At 44.2% G+C, this 18,823-nt stretch overlaps 1 protein-coding gene across 24 annotated transcripts in view; it reads right to left on the reverse strand.

The window, feature by feature from the left end:
• Positions 1 to 18,823, reverse strand: part of cacna1ab (calcium channel, voltage-dependent, P/Q type, alpha 1A subunit, b) — a 127,538-nt gene that overhangs the window by 51,383 nt on the left and 57,332 nt on the right. For all 24 annotated transcript variants that reach the window (XR_011243764.1, XM_069529811.1, XM_069529826.1 and 21 more), the window contains exons 6-21: positions 10,793 to 10,884; positions 10,321 to 10,473; positions 9,554 to 9,741; positions 7,560 to 7,663; positions 7,279 to 7,394; positions 7,136 to 7,180; positions 6,525 to 6,617; positions 6,229 to 6,426; positions 5,091 to 5,203; positions 4,349 to 4,461; positions 4,072 to 4,203; positions 3,896 to 3,968; positions 2,978 to 3,098; positions 2,734 to 2,801; positions 2,326 to 2,432; positions 22 to 175 (exon numbers count right to left, since the gene is read on the reverse strand). Coding sequence is in view for 23 of the 24 variants with exons in the window: in XM_069529811.1 (XP_069385912.1) it covers positions 22 to 175; positions 2,326 to 2,432; positions 2,734 to 2,801; positions 2,978 to 3,098; positions 3,896 to 3,968; positions 4,072 to 4,203; positions 4,349 to 4,461; positions 5,091 to 5,203; positions 6,229 to 6,426; positions 6,525 to 6,617; positions 7,136 to 7,180; positions 7,279 to 7,394; positions 7,560 to 7,663; positions 9,554 to 9,741; positions 10,321 to 10,473; positions 10,793 to 10,884 (1,870 nt within the window). In the remaining variant the exon portion in view is untranslated. The remainder of the gene's footprint in view (positions 1 to 21; positions 176 to 2,325; positions 2,433 to 2,733; positions 2,802 to 2,977; positions 3,099 to 3,895; positions 3,969 to 4,071; positions 4,204 to 4,348; positions 4,462 to 5,090; positions 5,204 to 6,228; positions 6,427 to 6,524; positions 6,618 to 7,135; positions 7,181 to 7,278; positions 7,395 to 7,559; positions 7,664 to 9,553; positions 9,742 to 10,320; positions 10,474 to 10,792; positions 10,885 to 18,823) is intronic.

Genomic DNA, 18,823 nt, shown 5'->3' on the forward strand with positions numbered 1-18,823 from the left:
TGTTTGGGGGGGTTTCCTCACCTCCTCTCCTTCGCCTCCCACCTTCCAGTCTTCCTGCTCCAGCTCGTTGTAGAGCGCCTCGCGGCTCGTCATCAGATTCTGTCGGCGGATCTCACTTGTTCTCTGCTCCCACACAGACTTGTTACCCTTGATGTGGTTCTTCTGCTGCTCCTTACTGTTGGAGAGGAAGGTGGGGAGGGAAGGGAGGAAGGGAGGAAGGGAGGAGGTTTGACGGATGAAAGCCATGGGATGGGAGGTAAAGAGGGATATGGTGATGAGGAGGGTGAGAGGAAAAGGAGAGGAAATAACGTAACGTCAGATTAAGGTCTGAATGAAGGAAGCATGAACCGTGAGGAAGAGGAGAATCAAACATTGTACACCCTCAACAATTTGTCTTAAACACGCTGCACCTCAGTTTCACCCCAAAAAAAGATTTTGACTTTCCTGAGAAACTGAACAATGACCATCGAGCTCCGGCCTCAGTGTTTTCTCTCTGAATTACACAAGCTGATCCATGATGTGTTCTTTATGCTTCTGTATTTTGGTATGGTATGGAAAGAACCCATTAAATTTAGGTGTGGATCCAAATGAAGAAGCACAACCTTTGGTGGAAGCCAGGGGGCACTTGTACACACGAGATGGGTGAGGTCACGGTGGGTTGACACTTGCAAATAATGTGTATTTTAAATTGTACACTATATAATCTCATCCCGTTTGACCTCCACATTAAAATTATAAACCTGTACGTGACTAAAACACTGAGTTTGTGAGCGCAGGAGTGAAACTAATTGCTGGAGCTCTTTCTTCATACTGTAAAAAGAAAATGATGCTCATGAGCAACGTTCAAAACTGCTTTGGATTCTAACCTATAGAAGTTATACAGTAAATGATTGACGGGTTGGTGTGTACATGACAAGCACTGCCGCAGCATAAACCCACCAGCTTCTAATCTAACCGTCAAAGGCTCAGCTCGAGTCCGGTGACTTCTAAAGGAGCAGCAGGTTTCTTTTCTTTTTTTGTGAGCATCATTTTGATGTGTCCTATTGTCAGCGATTCTGCTGCCAGGAGCAGGTTTTACAGACTGTCCGCCTCTCGCTCTTCTTCACTTCACAAAGCCCCGAATCGGTTCCTTTCACTCTCAGAACAATCGCTTAGTCGTGTTTTGGAGGACGAGAACGGGCAGAGTGTGGCGGTGTGTGCTTGCGTGCGCGCGTCACGTGCACACGAACGACTGCCACTCATGACAGATCTGAGAGAGAGACAGTGCTTTGTGTGCGAGTGCAATTTCACAAAAAGAGTCAGAGGGATTTTTATTGTCTGCAAGTGTGGGTGTGTGTGTACACTTGAATTACCCTCTTTGCGAGGACCACTTTTAGACCGTGGGAGTGAGGACGATCGACCCGAAGAGGGTTTAAATTCTAGGCTACGTCCAGATCCAAACACGTTTTAAAACTAAATCAGTCTCAATCCACGCCAACGTTTTAGCTGCGTATCAGAAACGATCCCTGTCCCCACTAGCACACCTGAGAAACACTTATCACATGAGCATTTACGTCCACTGGTCATGAACACGGAACATCGATGGTGAGACGAGTGATTTCTCTTCTCAGAACAACAACGAGGTGAAACGTTTTGCCTTCACCTCCGCTGGTCAACTAATGAGAACCGATCAACGTTTCCAAACGGTCTCTGTTTCTGTCCGTCCAGAAACATAACAGCTCAGGAGAATTTGGTGGATGTCTCCTTAGGGCTCGTCTACACAACTCCTGATGTTTTCCCTCTGTTTCACAAAATATCTCCGTCCAGATGAGAACAAACGACTGTTGTGTGAGGCAGACGTGCAGTGCAAATCAAACGCAGACAAACCGGGACACAGTCACCGTTGTTGTTGCTTCTGGCGGATGCTCTTCACATGGAAGAATCTGAAACAACTGATTTTATTGTATCGTACGTTTTTAGAGTTATCGCTTTCCTTTCTTTCATTTTAATTCAACAAGCTTCTTCTTGTCCAAAACTTTTCATTGCACTGTTGACACTGTGTTAACTTGCATACGACAAATAAAACTTGAAACTTGCTCTTTACACAAAGCAACATGTGTAAAGTAAACTGCAGCGTCGTCGGTTCCCAAACACTTTGATTTGCATGTTCCCATGGCAACACAGAATCCGCAGTTCTTGAAATTCTGCAAAAATCTCTGCATGACGACGAGAGGCTCTGTGTGTGTGTGTGTGTGTGTGTGTGTGTGTGTGTGTGTGTGTGTGTGTGTGTGTGTGTGTGTGTGTGTGTGTGTGTGTGTGTGTGTGTGTGTGTGTGTGTGCACTCACGCAGCAATAGACAGGTTGGCGGCTGACAGTGGACTGACTTCTGCTACCTCCTTGGCCTTCTGCATTGCTGTCTTCTGATTGGCTGCCTCCTCTTGTTCCTCCTCATCCTATTGGAGGAGAACAGAATTGTCTCATACACTTCGTCTTGGTTTGAAGTTCAACTTACTGGCACATGACGAATTTATTAGAAAGTAACAAAAACAGCAACAGAGAATAAATTCCAGTAGATATCACGTCTGTTTTACAGCAAATTTATTCGTCACGTTATAAATGTGATGTTGTGTTTTTAGCAGTAATTAGTTGCAGTATCATGGTGTACAAAATTACTCCTCCATAGGTCCCAGTATTTTAGTATTTCGCTTATTCCTTATATTAAATTAAAATTCTATTATTCATTATATCCAGTACCTTTGTGAGCTCCTGTGCGTTGGCCAGATTGTCAACAGCGATGGCCAAGAACACATTGAGCAGAGTGTCTGTGGTGGAAGAAGTTAAGGACAAATGATAGAGAGGAATCTGATGGAGAAACACGAGGAGAAGAAATAAATGGAGAGAGACAGATGGTCCAGAAAAAACTCTCACCAATATTACAAATATAGTATAAAAGGAAAAGACTGCGTGTAAGTCTATGTGAGTGTGGGAGGAAGGATACAGTTGCCAAAGAGCGTGAGGACGATGAAGAAGATGGAGAAAACCATCCCTTTGTCGTTCACTCCTCCCTGAGACTTGATTCCATCGTACATCACCATGTTCCAGTCCTCTCCTGTAAGAATCTGCAGAGAGGAGCAGAAAACGTCCGCGATGAGGTCAAGGTTCATTTTTAAAACTCTGATTTATTATACCTTTTGCCGTTTATTCAAAAATTGGTTGTCGCAGCTTCTTCAGAATTATTCCTTGTCCTTAAGAGTCGTCCTCAAACAATTCCACAATATTCTCTCGCTTTTTATTGTTTGTGTGCAGAGTTTGGTTAGAGAGCTTTGTGCTCATCCTACCTGGTTTATATGCAGTGAAGAAGCGTCAGTCATTTACTGAGCTGCTGTTACACATTGCATGTCGGCTATTTCAGAGTCTGTTAACCGACACTGCAGCAACAAAACGAACGTTGTGGTTTTACTTTGAAGACAAATTGCTAAAGAGGAAGTGATTCTATAAAAGTTCCTGAAAAACAAACTATAAAAATGATCTGGAAGCAACATGTCTTCGACCACCGCTGTAGATTATCTGAGGCTGTAGAAGAAGACGTGTTCAACTCTGTCCGCAGACTGAAGGCACACAGCCCCACCCCCGCTGACTGCTGCATAGCGCTGCTTATTGAATTTATCACGTGTCTAAATTGCACCGAATTCAGTGTTCCACTTCTTCCAGCACTTTACAGCACACGCTTCAAGTTTGAGGCAGATGAGATGAGCGGTGTGCGAGTTATGCGTTCCGCAGGCAGGCCGACGTTTGTGGAATTGGTATACAGATGATAAAATACATCGGAGGGGTAGGATTAAATAAATAAGGACAAAATCACGAGGACATTCATTTTCTGTTTGTATAGAATATCTGAAGAAGTCTTCCCTCTCACCTGAAACACCGTCATGATCGCAGCAGCAAAAGTGTCAAAGTTCGTTGGCGGAGTTCCTGCTTCAAAGTTGAATCTGAGGAAAAAGTGAAATACAGTCACAGTTAGGTAAAGAAGGTGGACACTTGATATTAAACACAGAGGAATGAGTTTGTCTTTCAGCTGGCGTTGATACTGACTGTCCTCCAAACAGCTGCATCCCCAACAAGGCAAAGACCACGATGAAGAGGAAGAGGAGGAAGAGCAAACTGACGATGGACTTCATGGAGTTCAACAGTGAGACCACCAGGTTTCGAAGAGGAGCCCAGTACCTGAAGAGGAGGAGGATGAAGTTTAGTGAGGGAGAGGCTTCAAGTAGTAAAGAAAGAACAGGGCGTAAAAGAGTGCGGGAATGGAGGAGAGAGAGAGAGAGAAAGAAAAAAGGGATTGAGTGACAGAAGAAGAGCGAGACTTTACTTGGTGACTTTAAAGATGCGGAGCAGTCGCAGAGCTCGTAACACGCTGATCCCAAAGGACGTGCCTGGTTTGATGGTGGCCCACACCACCTCAAAGATGCTGCCCACAATTACCTGCACACACACAAACACACACACACACACACACACACACACACACACACACACACACACACACACACACAAACACACACACACACACACACACACACAAAACCTCTTAAAACTTGGTTGTTAAGCTCCTTTTGTTTCTCAACTTCATTGATATATGGATCAAATTTGATTTATAAAACCTTTCATACAAGAAACGAGGCTCAAAGTGTTTTACATACAATACAGATAAACATGTTAAAATGACATTTAAAAGAAAAGCTAAGGACATTTCATTATAAATTCAGCTTCTTCTTCACTGCTGCATTCAGAGTGTTTGACCGAACCTGCTGCCTGAACGCAACACAACATGGAGTCACTTGATCAGGCGCCGGATCCCAGTGTAATATGAAGTGAGCTGTCAGAAACAATGTCAGCCTGACAAATGAAAACACAGCTCCTGCACTTTCAGCCACAACAAACACGACGCTGAATCTGTTCTGCGTCATTGTCGCGAGGCAACGGAAGAAAAATCTATTCCTCAAATTTGTTGAGTGCGGATTTGTCATTAAATCCTGATACTTACGAGCTGTGTGTGTGTGTGTGTGTGTGTGTGTGTGTGTGTGTGTGTGTGTGTGTGTGTGTGCACTCACCACACAGTCAAAGCAGTTGAATGAGGAGTGGAAGTAGGGCTGGATGCCCAGACCATACATCTTGATCAGCATCTCAGACATGAACAGACCGAGGAAGATAAACTCTGCATAGACTGGAGGCAGGAAAGGACAAGTAGAGAGGGAGGAAAGGGAGGGAGGGAGAATAGGAAAGGGTAGAGATTTCGGGGGAAGGACAACGGTGGGAGTGAAAGATAAAGGAGTGTGGAGAGAGGAAGGAAGAGAGGGCGAGAGGAGGGGGGGGGGTGAAAGAGAACAAAACAGATTAGGAAACAGAGAAAGTGAGAGAGGAGGAGGATGGAAAAAAAAAAAACAGAAGAAGGGAAACGAGGGAGTCAGAGGAGTGGAAGTTGATAGTGGTGCGAGCCCAGCAGTGTATGACAGTGAGGTGATGAATGGACTCCATCAGCAGCTACAGCTTCATATGCTAATGACACTGGACACGGGCCAGGGACAACGAGCTGACTCTGTGTGTGTGTGTGTGTGTGTGTGTGTGTGTGTGTGTGTGTGTCTGCTCATGTCAACAGCAGCACGTCTGTGTCTCGAGCCACAATAAAGAGTGAAAATGCAAAATGTGGCCAAAGCATGTCAGCAACCATTTTATGAGACTTTTAAATTCAGCCTCCTCCATGTTAGCAGTTGGGACATGGACTAAACAAAAAAAAATCTATCTCCCAATCATTACTGCACAGACTCTGATTTAAGATGGCAGAGTTTGCCTCCAGATTACTTTGGTTTAATTTCTGTGGCGATGTGTCGTCCATCTTTATTGACGGTCCATGTTTTGACCAAACGCAGTGTTACACTGGTGGATCAGCTGTGTTCAGTCAATTATGAGAAACTGTTCAAATTGATTTAAATATAAACAACACTTTTTAACAGTCTGAAATACTACTACTACTACTAGTACTACTACTACTACTACTAATAATAATAATAACCACGACCAAAGATCCATAACTGGTGAGAGGAACAAAATTCAGTTTCCAGTGTTCAAGAGGATGTGGTGCATGTAGAGCCTATTCACAACGGTGTGTTGATATGATTCTCTGGATGTGTTTTGTGTGTGTGTATGTGTGTGTGTGTGTGTGTGTGTGTGTGTGTGTGTGCGTTCACTCACACAGGAAGTCAGACAGCAGCTCAGGCTGGTTGTAGTGCACCGCAGCCACACACATGGTGTTGAGTCCCACCAGGCAGAGGACGGTCCAATAGAAAGCCTGCGTCTTCACTATCTTGCGGATGAAGAATCGCAGTCTTCGCTCCTTCTTGCTGTAATTGGATCCGTCCTTACCGCTCTTTATACTGGAGCGGGCGAAACCTAACAGGGAGGGAGGCGTCATGGAGTGCGAGTGAAAGTTTGTCGCACAGGTCACGGCACAGAAAGCGTTTCTCCGTCCTCTCCACTGTTTTTCTTACCGACTGCGTCTCCCATGTTGTCCTCCCCCTCCTCAGGGTTCAGCAGCTCCGTCTTGTTGTTTTTGGTTTTGATGGTTGGCCGTCGCCTCGAACCTATCGTGAGTAGAAGGTTGTTTTTGGACAAACGTTGTCACTTGCAGCTGCATCGTGCAAAATCCTACGCACACACACTACGACCAAAAGCCCAGTTCTTGCTATGCAGCCCAGAATACTTCACTAGGAGGTTATGTTTTCACCCCTGTTTGTTTGAATGTAAACATCAATACACAAAAAATATCTGCAAAAATAGATCACTGCAAAACTTCAGGAAAGACCCCATTACATTTAGGGATATGTCCTGACCAGGGGGCGGATTTTCACTTTGTTTAACATTGAGATTGGACATCGTTGCCGTCCAAACAAAACAACAGGCCCTAGATTTTTTTTAAATGACTTTCTTAAATATTGTTAAAATGTTTTGACTTTGTCTCTGATTTCCAGGGAATAAAAAAAGGAACTGATAAGTACGAGGCTGTGACATTTAGTGCAGTTACAATTTAAAGCGACTGTCGCTCCGTCTCTTTTTCTCTGCGTCACACATACACACAATAAAACTGGAGGAAGGTCAATACCATCAAAGTTCCCTGTGGTGTCGTCCTCGGCCAGAATCACCTCCTCTGTACGAATGAAAGGAGACAATATGTGAACACGCTGTGTGAGGATTAGGTTTGTGTGTCGACTCACGGACTTGAGCCGCATGTCGTCATGCACCAACCTGCTTTGCAGATCCACTCCAGGTATCCGTTGAGCTCTCTCTCAATCTGCTGCTGTCGCCTCAGCTTCAGGAACTCGCTCCTGTTCTCCACTCGCTCTCTCTCTTTGGCAAATTCACTGTGGGGACATTTGTCAGTTTTCTACATTTTTATTTTAATCATTTCACAAGATATAGATTTTGCAATAAAGTAGAGTAAAGTAGTATGTACAATAGTATTACATGAATTAAAATAACTTTCAGTCATGTGAAATTGTTTGTAAGTGTCCCACAGAGGACCGTACCCTGAGAGTACACCCAGCACCAGGTTGAGCATGAAGAAGGAGCCGATGATTATGAGGGGGATGTAGTACATCCAGTTCCAGGCGCTGCCCTCCACATCATTACTCTGCAGGGAGACACAGACACACAAGTTATTACAGTTTCATTAATACATTCAAATGTCTATGTTCTGTTTCCAGAGAGGTCAAATCAAATCACGAGCAAAGATTCTCCAACATGTTCGTTCAAATATTTCATCTGCTGCACAAAATAATCATACAACTTAACTGCAGATTAATGTTACAGCCTAAAATCAAACATAGAACTTATATTTTTTCTCTTGCTGTAGCTGCCCCCAAAGATTTGGAAGTTTACATTTTACAATTTAGCGTTCTCCAGCTGCAGAGGATATTTAAGGTTAAACAGAAGACCCACATATTCCCTCAGGGGTTTGAGTGTCCTGTGGGACAAAAACATGACGAGGAGGACAAGTTTAAATGATAAATTCTAAATAAAGTTGACTTGATTTTTTGTGAACTATGGCTCTACTTCAACATTTGGTTTGATTTTCTTATCTCAGCAAAATAGATTTCAATCTTAATCAGTCTACTTGGTACAAGCTACAACAAGGGACAAATGAGTACAACTAACTATCTAACTAAAGCCACGTACTGTAGACGCGCCTGAATCAACTCGTCCTGTGCTGCATAAGATCCGAGGAGAACTGAAATGTGAGCTCGCTCAGAAATGACCCATTTTTGAACTTTCCCCTGACCTGGATGCAGGAACGTGGGGTCGCACGCCATGTGAGGTGTTATGTTACTTCTGCTTTCACAGACATCGATTGCACCGACGTGTCTGGTGAGACACAATACAAGCGTCTGACACCGTGTCACTTCCTCCTCTCACCAAACAAACCCAGCCGACAATCAGAGAAGTCAGGATACCGGGAGGATATCGTGTTTCTGTGACCCGCGTGATGCTTTAATGTAACTATCAGCTGATTATTACCTGCTGCTGGAGAGCTGCATGCATGGGTTAGGTTCTCATACTGCACGGCACAGTGAAAGCTGCTCGTTCTCTATTAAACTTTCATTGGTTTCCCTCTGACTGCCTGTGTGAGTGTGGAAGTCAGCCTCCATCCATCAGAACAGATGTTAAATATAGAGCGAGACGCACCGGAATACAGAGAGGAAGAGAGGGAGGCGGAGAAGGAGAGGGAGAGCAACTTCGAAGGCAGGAATAGGACAGATGAGAAGATGGATAAAGGAAGTGAAGAGAATAATAAAGAGAAAGAGAGAGCAAGAGAGAGAGCGATGGAAAATAAATGGTGGTTTACGCCTCATTTAGCTGAAAGAAATCTCCACAAGTCCTTGATAAGCGCTACAACACAAACAGTACAAAACAAATGCACATCACTGAGATCAGAGACAACGATCAGCGGTGAAGAGCTGGAGACCTGCGCACTTCTTTATTACACCAAATATGAAGAAGTGTTGTACTTTATACCTGGGTAGTGATAATAAAGATGGTGTAATAATATGTACAGTGAGTCTAAAAACTTAGAGACTCGAACCCCGGTCACCTTTTTAAAAGTTCTGTGCTCAACAGAACAGCCTCTTGTTACCACCTCACCTGAGCTCAGTGTCCTCTTATGAAACTCAACTGTTTTATTATTATCATTATAAGTTCATTAATAAGTGACTAGCAGTGGGGAGGGGGGCTTTCAGAACACCCCCCAGTGTGTATGCCACTTATTAAACGGCACATTGTGACATTCTGTACCATCTCGTCCACCATTTTTTAGAGCGAAAACTCGAATTCTCCAAATTGTTGACAGAAGATTTTAGCTCTGACGTCTACGTAATTTATTTGTTCTCACAGCTTCGTAAACTTCTGCACACAGTGTGTGACTTCCTAAAGCAACAGTTTATATATTATTAGATATTTATGATCTCACATCAACACGTTTTTTTTTACTAGGTTAAAACTACAGTCGGGTCTTTGTTGAACTCACGTAGTAGAGCATCTCTGTCCATCCCTCCATGGTGATGCACTGGAAGACGGTGAGCACAGCAAACAGGATGTTGTCGAACTGGGTGATGCCGTAGTTGGGTCCGAGCCAGCCGCCTTTACACACCGTGCCGTTCGGACACAACCGGGACGGCAACTCTGTGCCACATGGCAATTCATCCACCAGGTCGCCTTATCAGAGAGAGAGATAGAGAGATAGAGAGAGAGACGGAATGAAGTTATACGATTAAAATACATTTTGGATCAAACGAAAAGGTTTATTTGTTTAAGAAGCAGTTTTTGTATCACAATCTGCTGTTTGAATGTAATAATCATGTATGAATGTATGATGAATGCGTTCCACTCAGGTGTGTCAGTTCCAAAGCCTCGGTGATAAGTATGGTCTTTCAAACAAAAGAACTAGGAAAATGAGTGAAATTAATCATAGAACTAATGATGGCTCTATTTTAAAATGTCCCACTGAGCCACATGATAAGATAATATAAGGTAAGATAATCTACTACTCCCACAATGGGGACATCAACCTGAGTAACCTAAGATAGCTGTGCAGTCAAAATGTTGTCTGGACCTAAAGCACCGACAGGAAGTCACACACCTGAACAACCGTCAGTGTGATGACAACGATCTCAAATGACAGAAACCATCTTTGATTTATTTGACGTCTGCTTTGCCTTTACTGCAGCCAGCCACCATGATCTGGCTTCACTTTTGAGAGCGGACATGGCATCCATCTTTCTTTTTTTATTTCACCTGTGAATTCATCGTAGCAGGTGGTGTGGAACTTCCCCATGTAGAACTCCAGGCCGATGATGGCGAACATGAGGATGGCCACGAACAGCAAAAGGCCGATCTGCAGGAGGGGGATCATGGCCTTCATAATGGACTTGAGCACCACCTGCAGGCCTGGAGACACAGTGCAAAACATAGAGTCAGGACAGTGTGCCGGGGCCTTCTGTCAAAACAATACAGTGCACAGTGGAGTTGTGAAGTGGATTACAGATGTTGAGGTATTAAGAAATATACTGTAGTAACTGTCAGTGTCACCTGAGCTGCAGCTGAAACCAACAAACCAAAACAGTCAAGTGACCGTTTCACAGCGTCCTCCAGTTTTCTGGGTGTCGTAAAATGCGTTATTTGCTTCAGTGTTTAATGTTAATGGGACTTGTAGGGAGGGATACACAGTTTGTATGGATTCAACTATAGTTATAGTTCATGCACTTACTGGGAATCCCAGACACCAGTTTCAGCGGTCGCAGCACTCTGACGGCTCGTAGCGTCCTCAGGTCAAGTTGAGACCCCACCGACGACAAAATACTGCAGAGAGAGAGAGGGGGGGGGGGGGGGGGGAGGGAGGGAAAACAGAGAGGAGTGTCAAAAACACCCAACAACTGAATGTGTTCACACCAACATCGCCTGCAGAGGCCAGGTGACCCTGCACAGTTCACACTTTCATATCCACAAAACTGACGCATCATCCTCTGACAAAAACTGCAAGTGAGAGAGCAGATTATGAATCAATAAAATAATTAAACTGTCCCTCTGGAGAGCGTTAACCTCTGCAATGACCAATCAGTCCCCTTATGCAACCACATTTAAATTCACCAGATCCAGATTGTTATTTGGATCTGCACCAAATTATATATCAGTCCTATAAATGTGCCTGGAATCTGCCACCTGATGTGGATACGCACCAAAAGTTGATTGCTGATGCAGACGGCTCATGTTCAGTGAACAAATTCATATAACTGCTGATGAGCGATTTTGGACAAAAGCTCCAGAACAACTAAACAAAACAACAAAATAGACCATGATGAATGAATGGTGATAAATTATGAAGAAACACTGTTTGTTACATGTTTACACAAATCACATATTATTTAGTTAATGATTATTCACCTAAACTGTTTAAAATGAACAATTACAACAGGAGCGATTAAGTCAATATCTCAATAACAGTATGTTGGCTCCCACAGCACACAGTTCTCTGTGTGTGTGTGTGTGTGTGTGTGTGTGTGTGTGTGTGTGTGTGTGTGTGTGTGTGTGTGTGTGTGTGTGTGTGTGTGTGTGTGTAAAGTCAGAGACAGGTTGGAAAATTCCATGCTCTGTCTCATACGGGGGTGGAAGGCAGGGTTTGTCCAACAGGAAGGAGGGAGGGGAGTGTGGGGGCGTAGAGAGGGGATGCTCCACGGAGAGAGAGAGAGGCGAGGGGGAGGAGCAGAGTCCGTGGGCGGACTTTGACCTGAAATCAGAAGCATTAAAAATCAAAACCACCATTGATTGGAAAAAAAAAAAAAATCATCATCTTTGACGTCTTTTATCAAAGGTCTCACACTTTCATCTGCAATTTGCAAGCGGCAGTTGTTTGCAGATTAGCAGCTGGGCTTGATTTACTGAAGCGGCTCCTGGGACTGAACCCTCCAAGAGACGCTACGAGGAGAATCTCCAACTTATATGGTTTAATTCTGAACCTGCGCTGTTTTTATGCATCTGCTCTTCATCTCGAACACAGAACTGGACCATGCAGACGAGTTAGCTTCATCCAGCAGGATGCACAATCAATAACACGTCGCATCAACCTGAGGCATCTTCTCCCTTGTTTTCTTTCCCTCAACAATAAAAACACATTTGCAGATGTATGACAGGCGTCCCCTGTCCCCTAGAGGAGAAGCTATTTGACCACTTAAAACTCTGCACCGATGACAAGAGAAAACAAAGCATGAAAATAAAGAAATGGAGAAAAATATCAATCGGGTGAAGTGAATCTAAATTGAGAGTTTCTTTTAAATTCAGCCTCCTCCATCATCCTTCTTCCTGCTCCGTCCTCCCTTATCCTCCCCATCATCATCACCCTCTCTCTCCAGGTCGGTTGCTAATTCCAGTAAGAGGACATTTATTAACTGACACCGTACCGGCAGCCAAGCCCCTCATTACCTCAATGGCTTTTTAACTGCCAAGAGCTGGAGGCCGTGCTGCAGAAACACTGGACATCAGCAAAATAAGCAAACAGCCTGAGGTCCAGCTCAGATCCAACAACACACACGGACACATCACGTCTCTGTGTGATTGAGAGCGCACAACAATTACATGTGATGTTAAATCTACGTTTTTAAAAAAAAACAGTTTTACTTTGTAATTTGGACTCTTTCATGTTTTATGATCTTCCGCCGGAGCCATCAAGGCTTCAGGCGACAGGTTGGATTTATGCATGGATGAGCAGACGGATGACGCAAAAGAGCAAAGGGTCTGTTTTGATATTTCCAATCTAATCCTCTGCCCTTCATCCTGTTTGTTTTTGTACCATTTCACTGCCTCTGTTGTTTTTTCTTTCCTCGTGTACATTTCAGAGCTTCAGGATTCATCCGTGCGAGACGGCAACCGTCCGCTGCTGCCAGACAACCCAAACCTCCAGGATGCAGTCACCCCTGGCAACGGCTGAACCTGCTAACAGTGCGTGAAGGTGGCCAGAAGAGGGAGCAGTGAGGGATTGGTGATGGGGACGGAGGGACGATTGAATAAATATTAGAACAAGAACATGAGCGTGAAGAGAGATAGAGAACAGGTACAAGAAGAAGAAAGGAGATATAGGAGAGGAAGATGGTGCTCAGTGACTTTAAATAAACTCCCCTTTGTTTATCCTTAAGGTTTTAAAGTAAACTTCATGAGCCTTTATCACAAGAAATAAATACCATAGTAAAATTGTTTTTATGAAATCATGATTGTCGCAGAAGATTTCAATGATCAGGAGGAGAATAGATAAAAGTTTATGTTTTTCAATCCAGTTTAGTCTTAAGGCTTTAACCTCCGAGATTGTGACGAATAAATGACGCAAAAAGTCGACAATTGCAAAACATAAATTAATCAGTAATCAATAACGAGTCTTAGTCCACTGAGCCAATCAGAGCGGGCAGGTAATATTAGACCCCGCCTCCTGCAGCAGCAGCAATCATTGGTGAAAAAGTACTTTTACTTTTAAAAAGCACTTTTACTTAAGTAGAGAAGTAATTACACACTAATATATGTGATGCACAACACAGGGCACTGCTGCTAAAGTTCAACTGTAATATTTTGCATACACATTAAATCCTTGTGTTGAACCTGCTGTTACAGCTTCCATTGTTTTCTCCATATCTCAACACTGACTTCTCATCCTTTGACTGACAGGGACTCTACAAACACAGGAGACGATTTGGGAGACGAGAGGAACCCGATGAAACCCAGAGACGCCGAGAGGGAAGAGACGCAGCCTCCCCTGAGAGACGAAGAGTGAGAGGAAGAGTGAGCAGATTGAAAGAGAGTGATGGTCCTGTGTGTCGGAAGTGTGAGATTCAACTGTCGAGAGAGGGAGAGACACACAGAGAGAGAGAAAGAGAGAGAGAGAGAGAGAGAGAGAGGGAGAGACACAGAGAGAGAGAGAGAGCGAGAGAGAGAGAGAGAGTTTTATGCAGGGAGAAGGTGTTTGGACGGTGATGACAGAGGCTCTCACTGCTGGGAAACACCTAACAATGACTGACACACACACACACACACACACACACTTTAATGTGTGCCGTATAACAGTAAAGCCATAATACGAAAATAGAGGGCAAGATGGAATGGAAGGGTTAAATTCACTTACTTCCTGGATCAGGAAATTGTTCTGTCTCCCTCTAACTTTAAGAAACAACTTTATTTAGTCACACGGCAAAGAAAAACCCGAGAAAAAAGTGCAGTTGTATTATTGAGGGTTAAATATAAAGATAAATAACAATAACGTCCCTCAGTAAAGATTTATGTTCACTGTACTCTCACAGCATCTAAAGACCAAAACCAGTCTATTATGAATGTTTAAAGACTGTGACCAAGCAAATACATTCAAATAAATATTGAATTTTAACCAGTTCTGTGTCAAGGACAAACTGGTAATAACGCAGGAAACACAGCCAACGTAAGGACAACTGTAACTAACGACTCTCTCTCCTCTGGTCTTGATCCGATATCACTGTTAATGTATTCATAACTTTTTAGTGACTGTTGAAATTAATATTAATTAATTAAACGTTCTGATCTGTGTTTCAAACTATCAACAGAAATCACGTTGATTTCACGATGATGATGACTGACGTCCCCGGCGGTGGCGGAGATCTCGGAGGTCACTCGCCACCTTCGCTCCGCTTGGTCTTCCCCCTTGTTCATGGCATTGCCATGGCAACCGGCAATTTCTCTCTTTGCCGAGTCTCCACGGTTACAGACCTGCTCTCATTCATAAGTGTTGCCAGGGCAACGCTGCGCTGGCTCATTGATGGAATCTCGGCATTGCCGCAGCAACGGGGATGAGAAGTCTCCTAGCGATTGGTTTTCAACCCCTTTGAAACCCTGCATCCCCCCCACCCACACACACACACACACACACACGCACACACTATCCTCACCTACCCCCTCACACCTTGTTCTAATAGAAGCTCCTGTGCATGGTGCACAGTACAGTATGTACAAGCAAAACTTGCCTTGCATGCAGACACAAACACACACTCACCAAATACATCATTTTACCGCATACAAACACGGACACACACACATCAGATACATGATATATGTGTTTGTGTTTGTGTGTGTGTGTGTGTGTGTGTGTGTGCGCACGATCTGAGGACGGATTCAGTGCAGCCCAGGTATGGATGACCTACTTTCTCTGCTGCTGGTGTATTCAACACTGAAGTTGTTGTGTTTTACACCATGTACACAAACACATAGGATCACATGGAAGTGTTTGGTCGTCGCCGTAAAATCTTAAACTCGTAATCCACGACTGTACTTTATTTGTTTTCGAGTTTGTGTTTCTGGACACTAGTTTTTCATGCTGACAAAGCGCCCACTGGTGGTGAGGTAACTGTCTTATGAGCAAAACGAAAAATCAAGAAGGGTAGAAAGAACACGTACGGTAAACCACTGTGGTCCGTTACATTTTTATCATCCACGCAGTCAGACCTCATAGCTGTGTCAGTTGTGTCATGCAACGAAGTTTTCTCCCTCACAGAAAAACTTATTTTTCAGTCTTTAGTCTGCAGATGTTATTAAATTCACAAAAACATAAAAACACATTGTTAAAGAAGAGTGAAAAAATTCCTGTATCTTCCACCTTCATCAAACTCTCTGGCGTTTTTGCGTAATCGTCCTTCCAGACAAACAGCTATGAAAACTGCACTGCTACACTGCAGAGGTGCATTTCTGTGATGCAGCTTTTACATTAACTGTCACAAATGATACTTTAAGTGTATTTGATGCCACAGACACACACATAACCTGGTGTGTTAATTCATGAGTGTGTTGTGTGTAATGCGTCCCTTCACTGTGTGGCTTCTTGGTCCTATTTCTTTTGCCAAAACCCACAATCACAACATGCAAAATACTGGGACCAGTTCCAGCCAGTGACATGTGCATGAGCTATATATGTGCAGTGTGTGTGTGTGTGTGCGTGCATGTGTACAAGTGTACATGCACGTGGTTTATGTGTGGATTGTGTGGTAATAGTGTGGGAGTGCCATGTGTCATCACAGTATGAGCTCCTGTCCCCTTAGTGTCTCCCACTGAGCCCTCATCCCCCCCCCCCCCCCCCACACACACACACACACTGCACGCACGAACACAATCGTGATGGACAATGTGACACAGCTGAAGCATTTGAACAATATGTTCCGAAATTGTTTGAGGACACAGAGAAGGTTGACAACTTGGTGGACAAAATATCAAAATTTGGACCCAGGACTTTTTGGTTTGGTCCATGTGCATTCTACTAACGTGGAGGAGGCAGGGTTTATGATCTCTACTACAGCCACCAGGGGGAGATCCAGACGCTTTGGCTTCACTGTCATGTTGTCCCATCTTCATATAAAGTCAATGGTTTGTTTGGGGACCTGCTGACTCATGTTAGAGATGATGGGGGAGTAAACCTTTAGTGGGAGAACTCAAGGTGGGAAAACTAAACGATCTCACTCTCCAAACCTCTCACACCAACCCTGTCCTCCGCTGTAGACACGGGACATTAAGCGGCACTTTACGACTGTTATGTCCCCGCTCACCCCCCCGACATCCACCGCCAAGGTATGTCCCAGTCACTTTACCTTATTGGGAGAGTGTATTTGTTGGTTTCTGAAGGGGAGGTTGGGAAATAAACTGGGGGAGGGGTTGGAGGTGCAAAAGGGAGGGTGCTGTTGGAGATGTTTCCTCCTCCCTTTCTCGCACTTCATCAAATCCACGTTTCTTTCTCCTCTTTCCACTCAAGCGTCTCTTTTTATCCCTCGTTTCACCTCTAGTCTTTTCCAGCTCTCTCCGTTTCCTCGCCGCTGATGCTCTAGTTGGGAGAGGCGGGATGGAGATGGAGGCACTCTTCTTCTGACCGCATTCTCCATCCTCTGCCGTTCCCTCTCTTCATTTTTCTCGCTCACACATTACTGCTGATCTCAGCAGAGTGCTACCACTCAGCTGATGGACTCGCTCCACCTCCTCCACCCCCAACCAAACTCCCTTATTTTCCCTTCATCCCTTTTCTCTCTCTCTCTCTCACAAGCTTCTGGTGCTGCCTCCCTCTCTTGGTGCTTCTGCCCTCCTCTAATCGGACATAATGCACGATCAGATGGAGGACAGAGGAAGAGGGAGTCTTTCCTTCTGTCTCCTGTTCTCTCCATCCGTCCACCCTCCTGTCCTTTAATCACATATATGTTTTATTAACCTTTATTTATCTGGTCGAGGTTTGCTGAGTCTTTGCAAACTGGCCACTGGAGGGTGTTGGCGCTTCTGCAGAGAATCCCAGTGACAGCTTGTTCTACGGTGACGATGTGGAAATGTACGCTTTTAAAACTGTGGACAGAAAAGTGGGAGGCATTTCTTAAGGAATTAAAGACTTACAGAGGTTAATTGTTCTTTTCGAGTTGCTGCAGAGGACGGTTCCTACTGGCGCCTTACGGAGGACGTACACTGAATGGTTGGAGATAGTTTCTGACCTGAGTTCTGAGATCTTGTCTGCAACAAAACGCTGCATTTGTGTGGACGTGGTGTGAGACCCACGACTCATTTTAGAGATGAACGGAATTTCAGTTTTGTCGAGCATCATCTGTCTTGAAGTGTCCACGAGAGAAAAGGATCAAGCAGATGCTCCTAACCGAATATCAGACAACATGTTAGACACTTTGGTCTCCATCTTCAAACTCAGTTAAACCCATAGTAGCATTTTGTATTTGCACATTTTCACAGCTAATGTTTGATGTCTAACTTCACCCTGTGACGTTCCTGCTCCGTCCTTCCCTCCATCGACTCATCTGATTCCTCTCTCTAGTTTATCTACATCACTCTTTTCTGTGTCTATAATCCTACTCCAGTTTTTCCGTTGACCACTCGCCTCCTCGCTCCCTGTGCCAAGCGGCTGATTGGCCCACCTGTCCCTCCGCCTCCTGCCAGCATGACTCTTGGACCTCTCGAGCGCACGGCGTCTGGACTTCTGTGTCCTTGTTTGTGTGCGTCTTTCCTCTCAGTGTGTTGGTGGGTGTTGGCACTAATACCTCATGTCGTGCAGTTTTATGTTGAATGTGTGTATGGAACGGTTTTTATTTGGGTTTTTGTCAAGGATTTGAACTCTAACTTCTGATTGATATTTTAAAGATGATTCAATCAAATATGTATTAACAACAGATTACATGCAATGAGCCAGGGGTCGGTAGTGGCACATCCACACTGAACTCTGAAGCTTTTTCGTCTCTGTTTTGTATTTATGGGACATTATTATACATTAATTCCAGCTGGAGGAGGCGGCTATTAAAAAAAATATATATGTGTGTGTAATATATCCACAAAGAGTACCTTTTACAGCCAACAGGTAGCAAACAGACAAAGCAGAACGTCTAGCCAGATATTTATACCAAACCAGAGATATTGAAAAAAGGTCTTATGGACGCAAACATACAGACACACAACATACCAATTAGCTAGCTAAAGCCAAAACGCCCCCTGCAGGACAAAACCTTGTCACAGTTTATGCCTGAGCAGTAACAGAAGTCAGAGGTCAGATTCAGTGCAACAACACAAAAAGCACTTCCGGAGACTCGAGCAGGACGATGCTTGTCAACACTGTGGGTACGATGAAGAACCATCATGCTGCTGCCTCCACTTTGTGTGTCTGTAGGTGTCTATGTGTCTGTGACTCTATTTCTGTTCAAAAGGGTGTGTGGGTGTGAATCACCACACACTGAAGCAGGCTTTTGGCAAAATGATAAAAAAAGGACACGTT

The sequence above is a fragment of the Paralichthys olivaceus genome, chromosome 8 (genome assembly GCF_024713975.1).
Source record: "Paralichthys olivaceus isolate ysfri-2021 chromosome 8, ASM2471397v2, whole genome shotgun sequence".
Classification (NCBI taxonomy): domain Eukaryota; kingdom Metazoa; phylum Chordata; class Actinopteri; order Pleuronectiformes; family Paralichthyidae; genus Paralichthys; species Paralichthys olivaceus.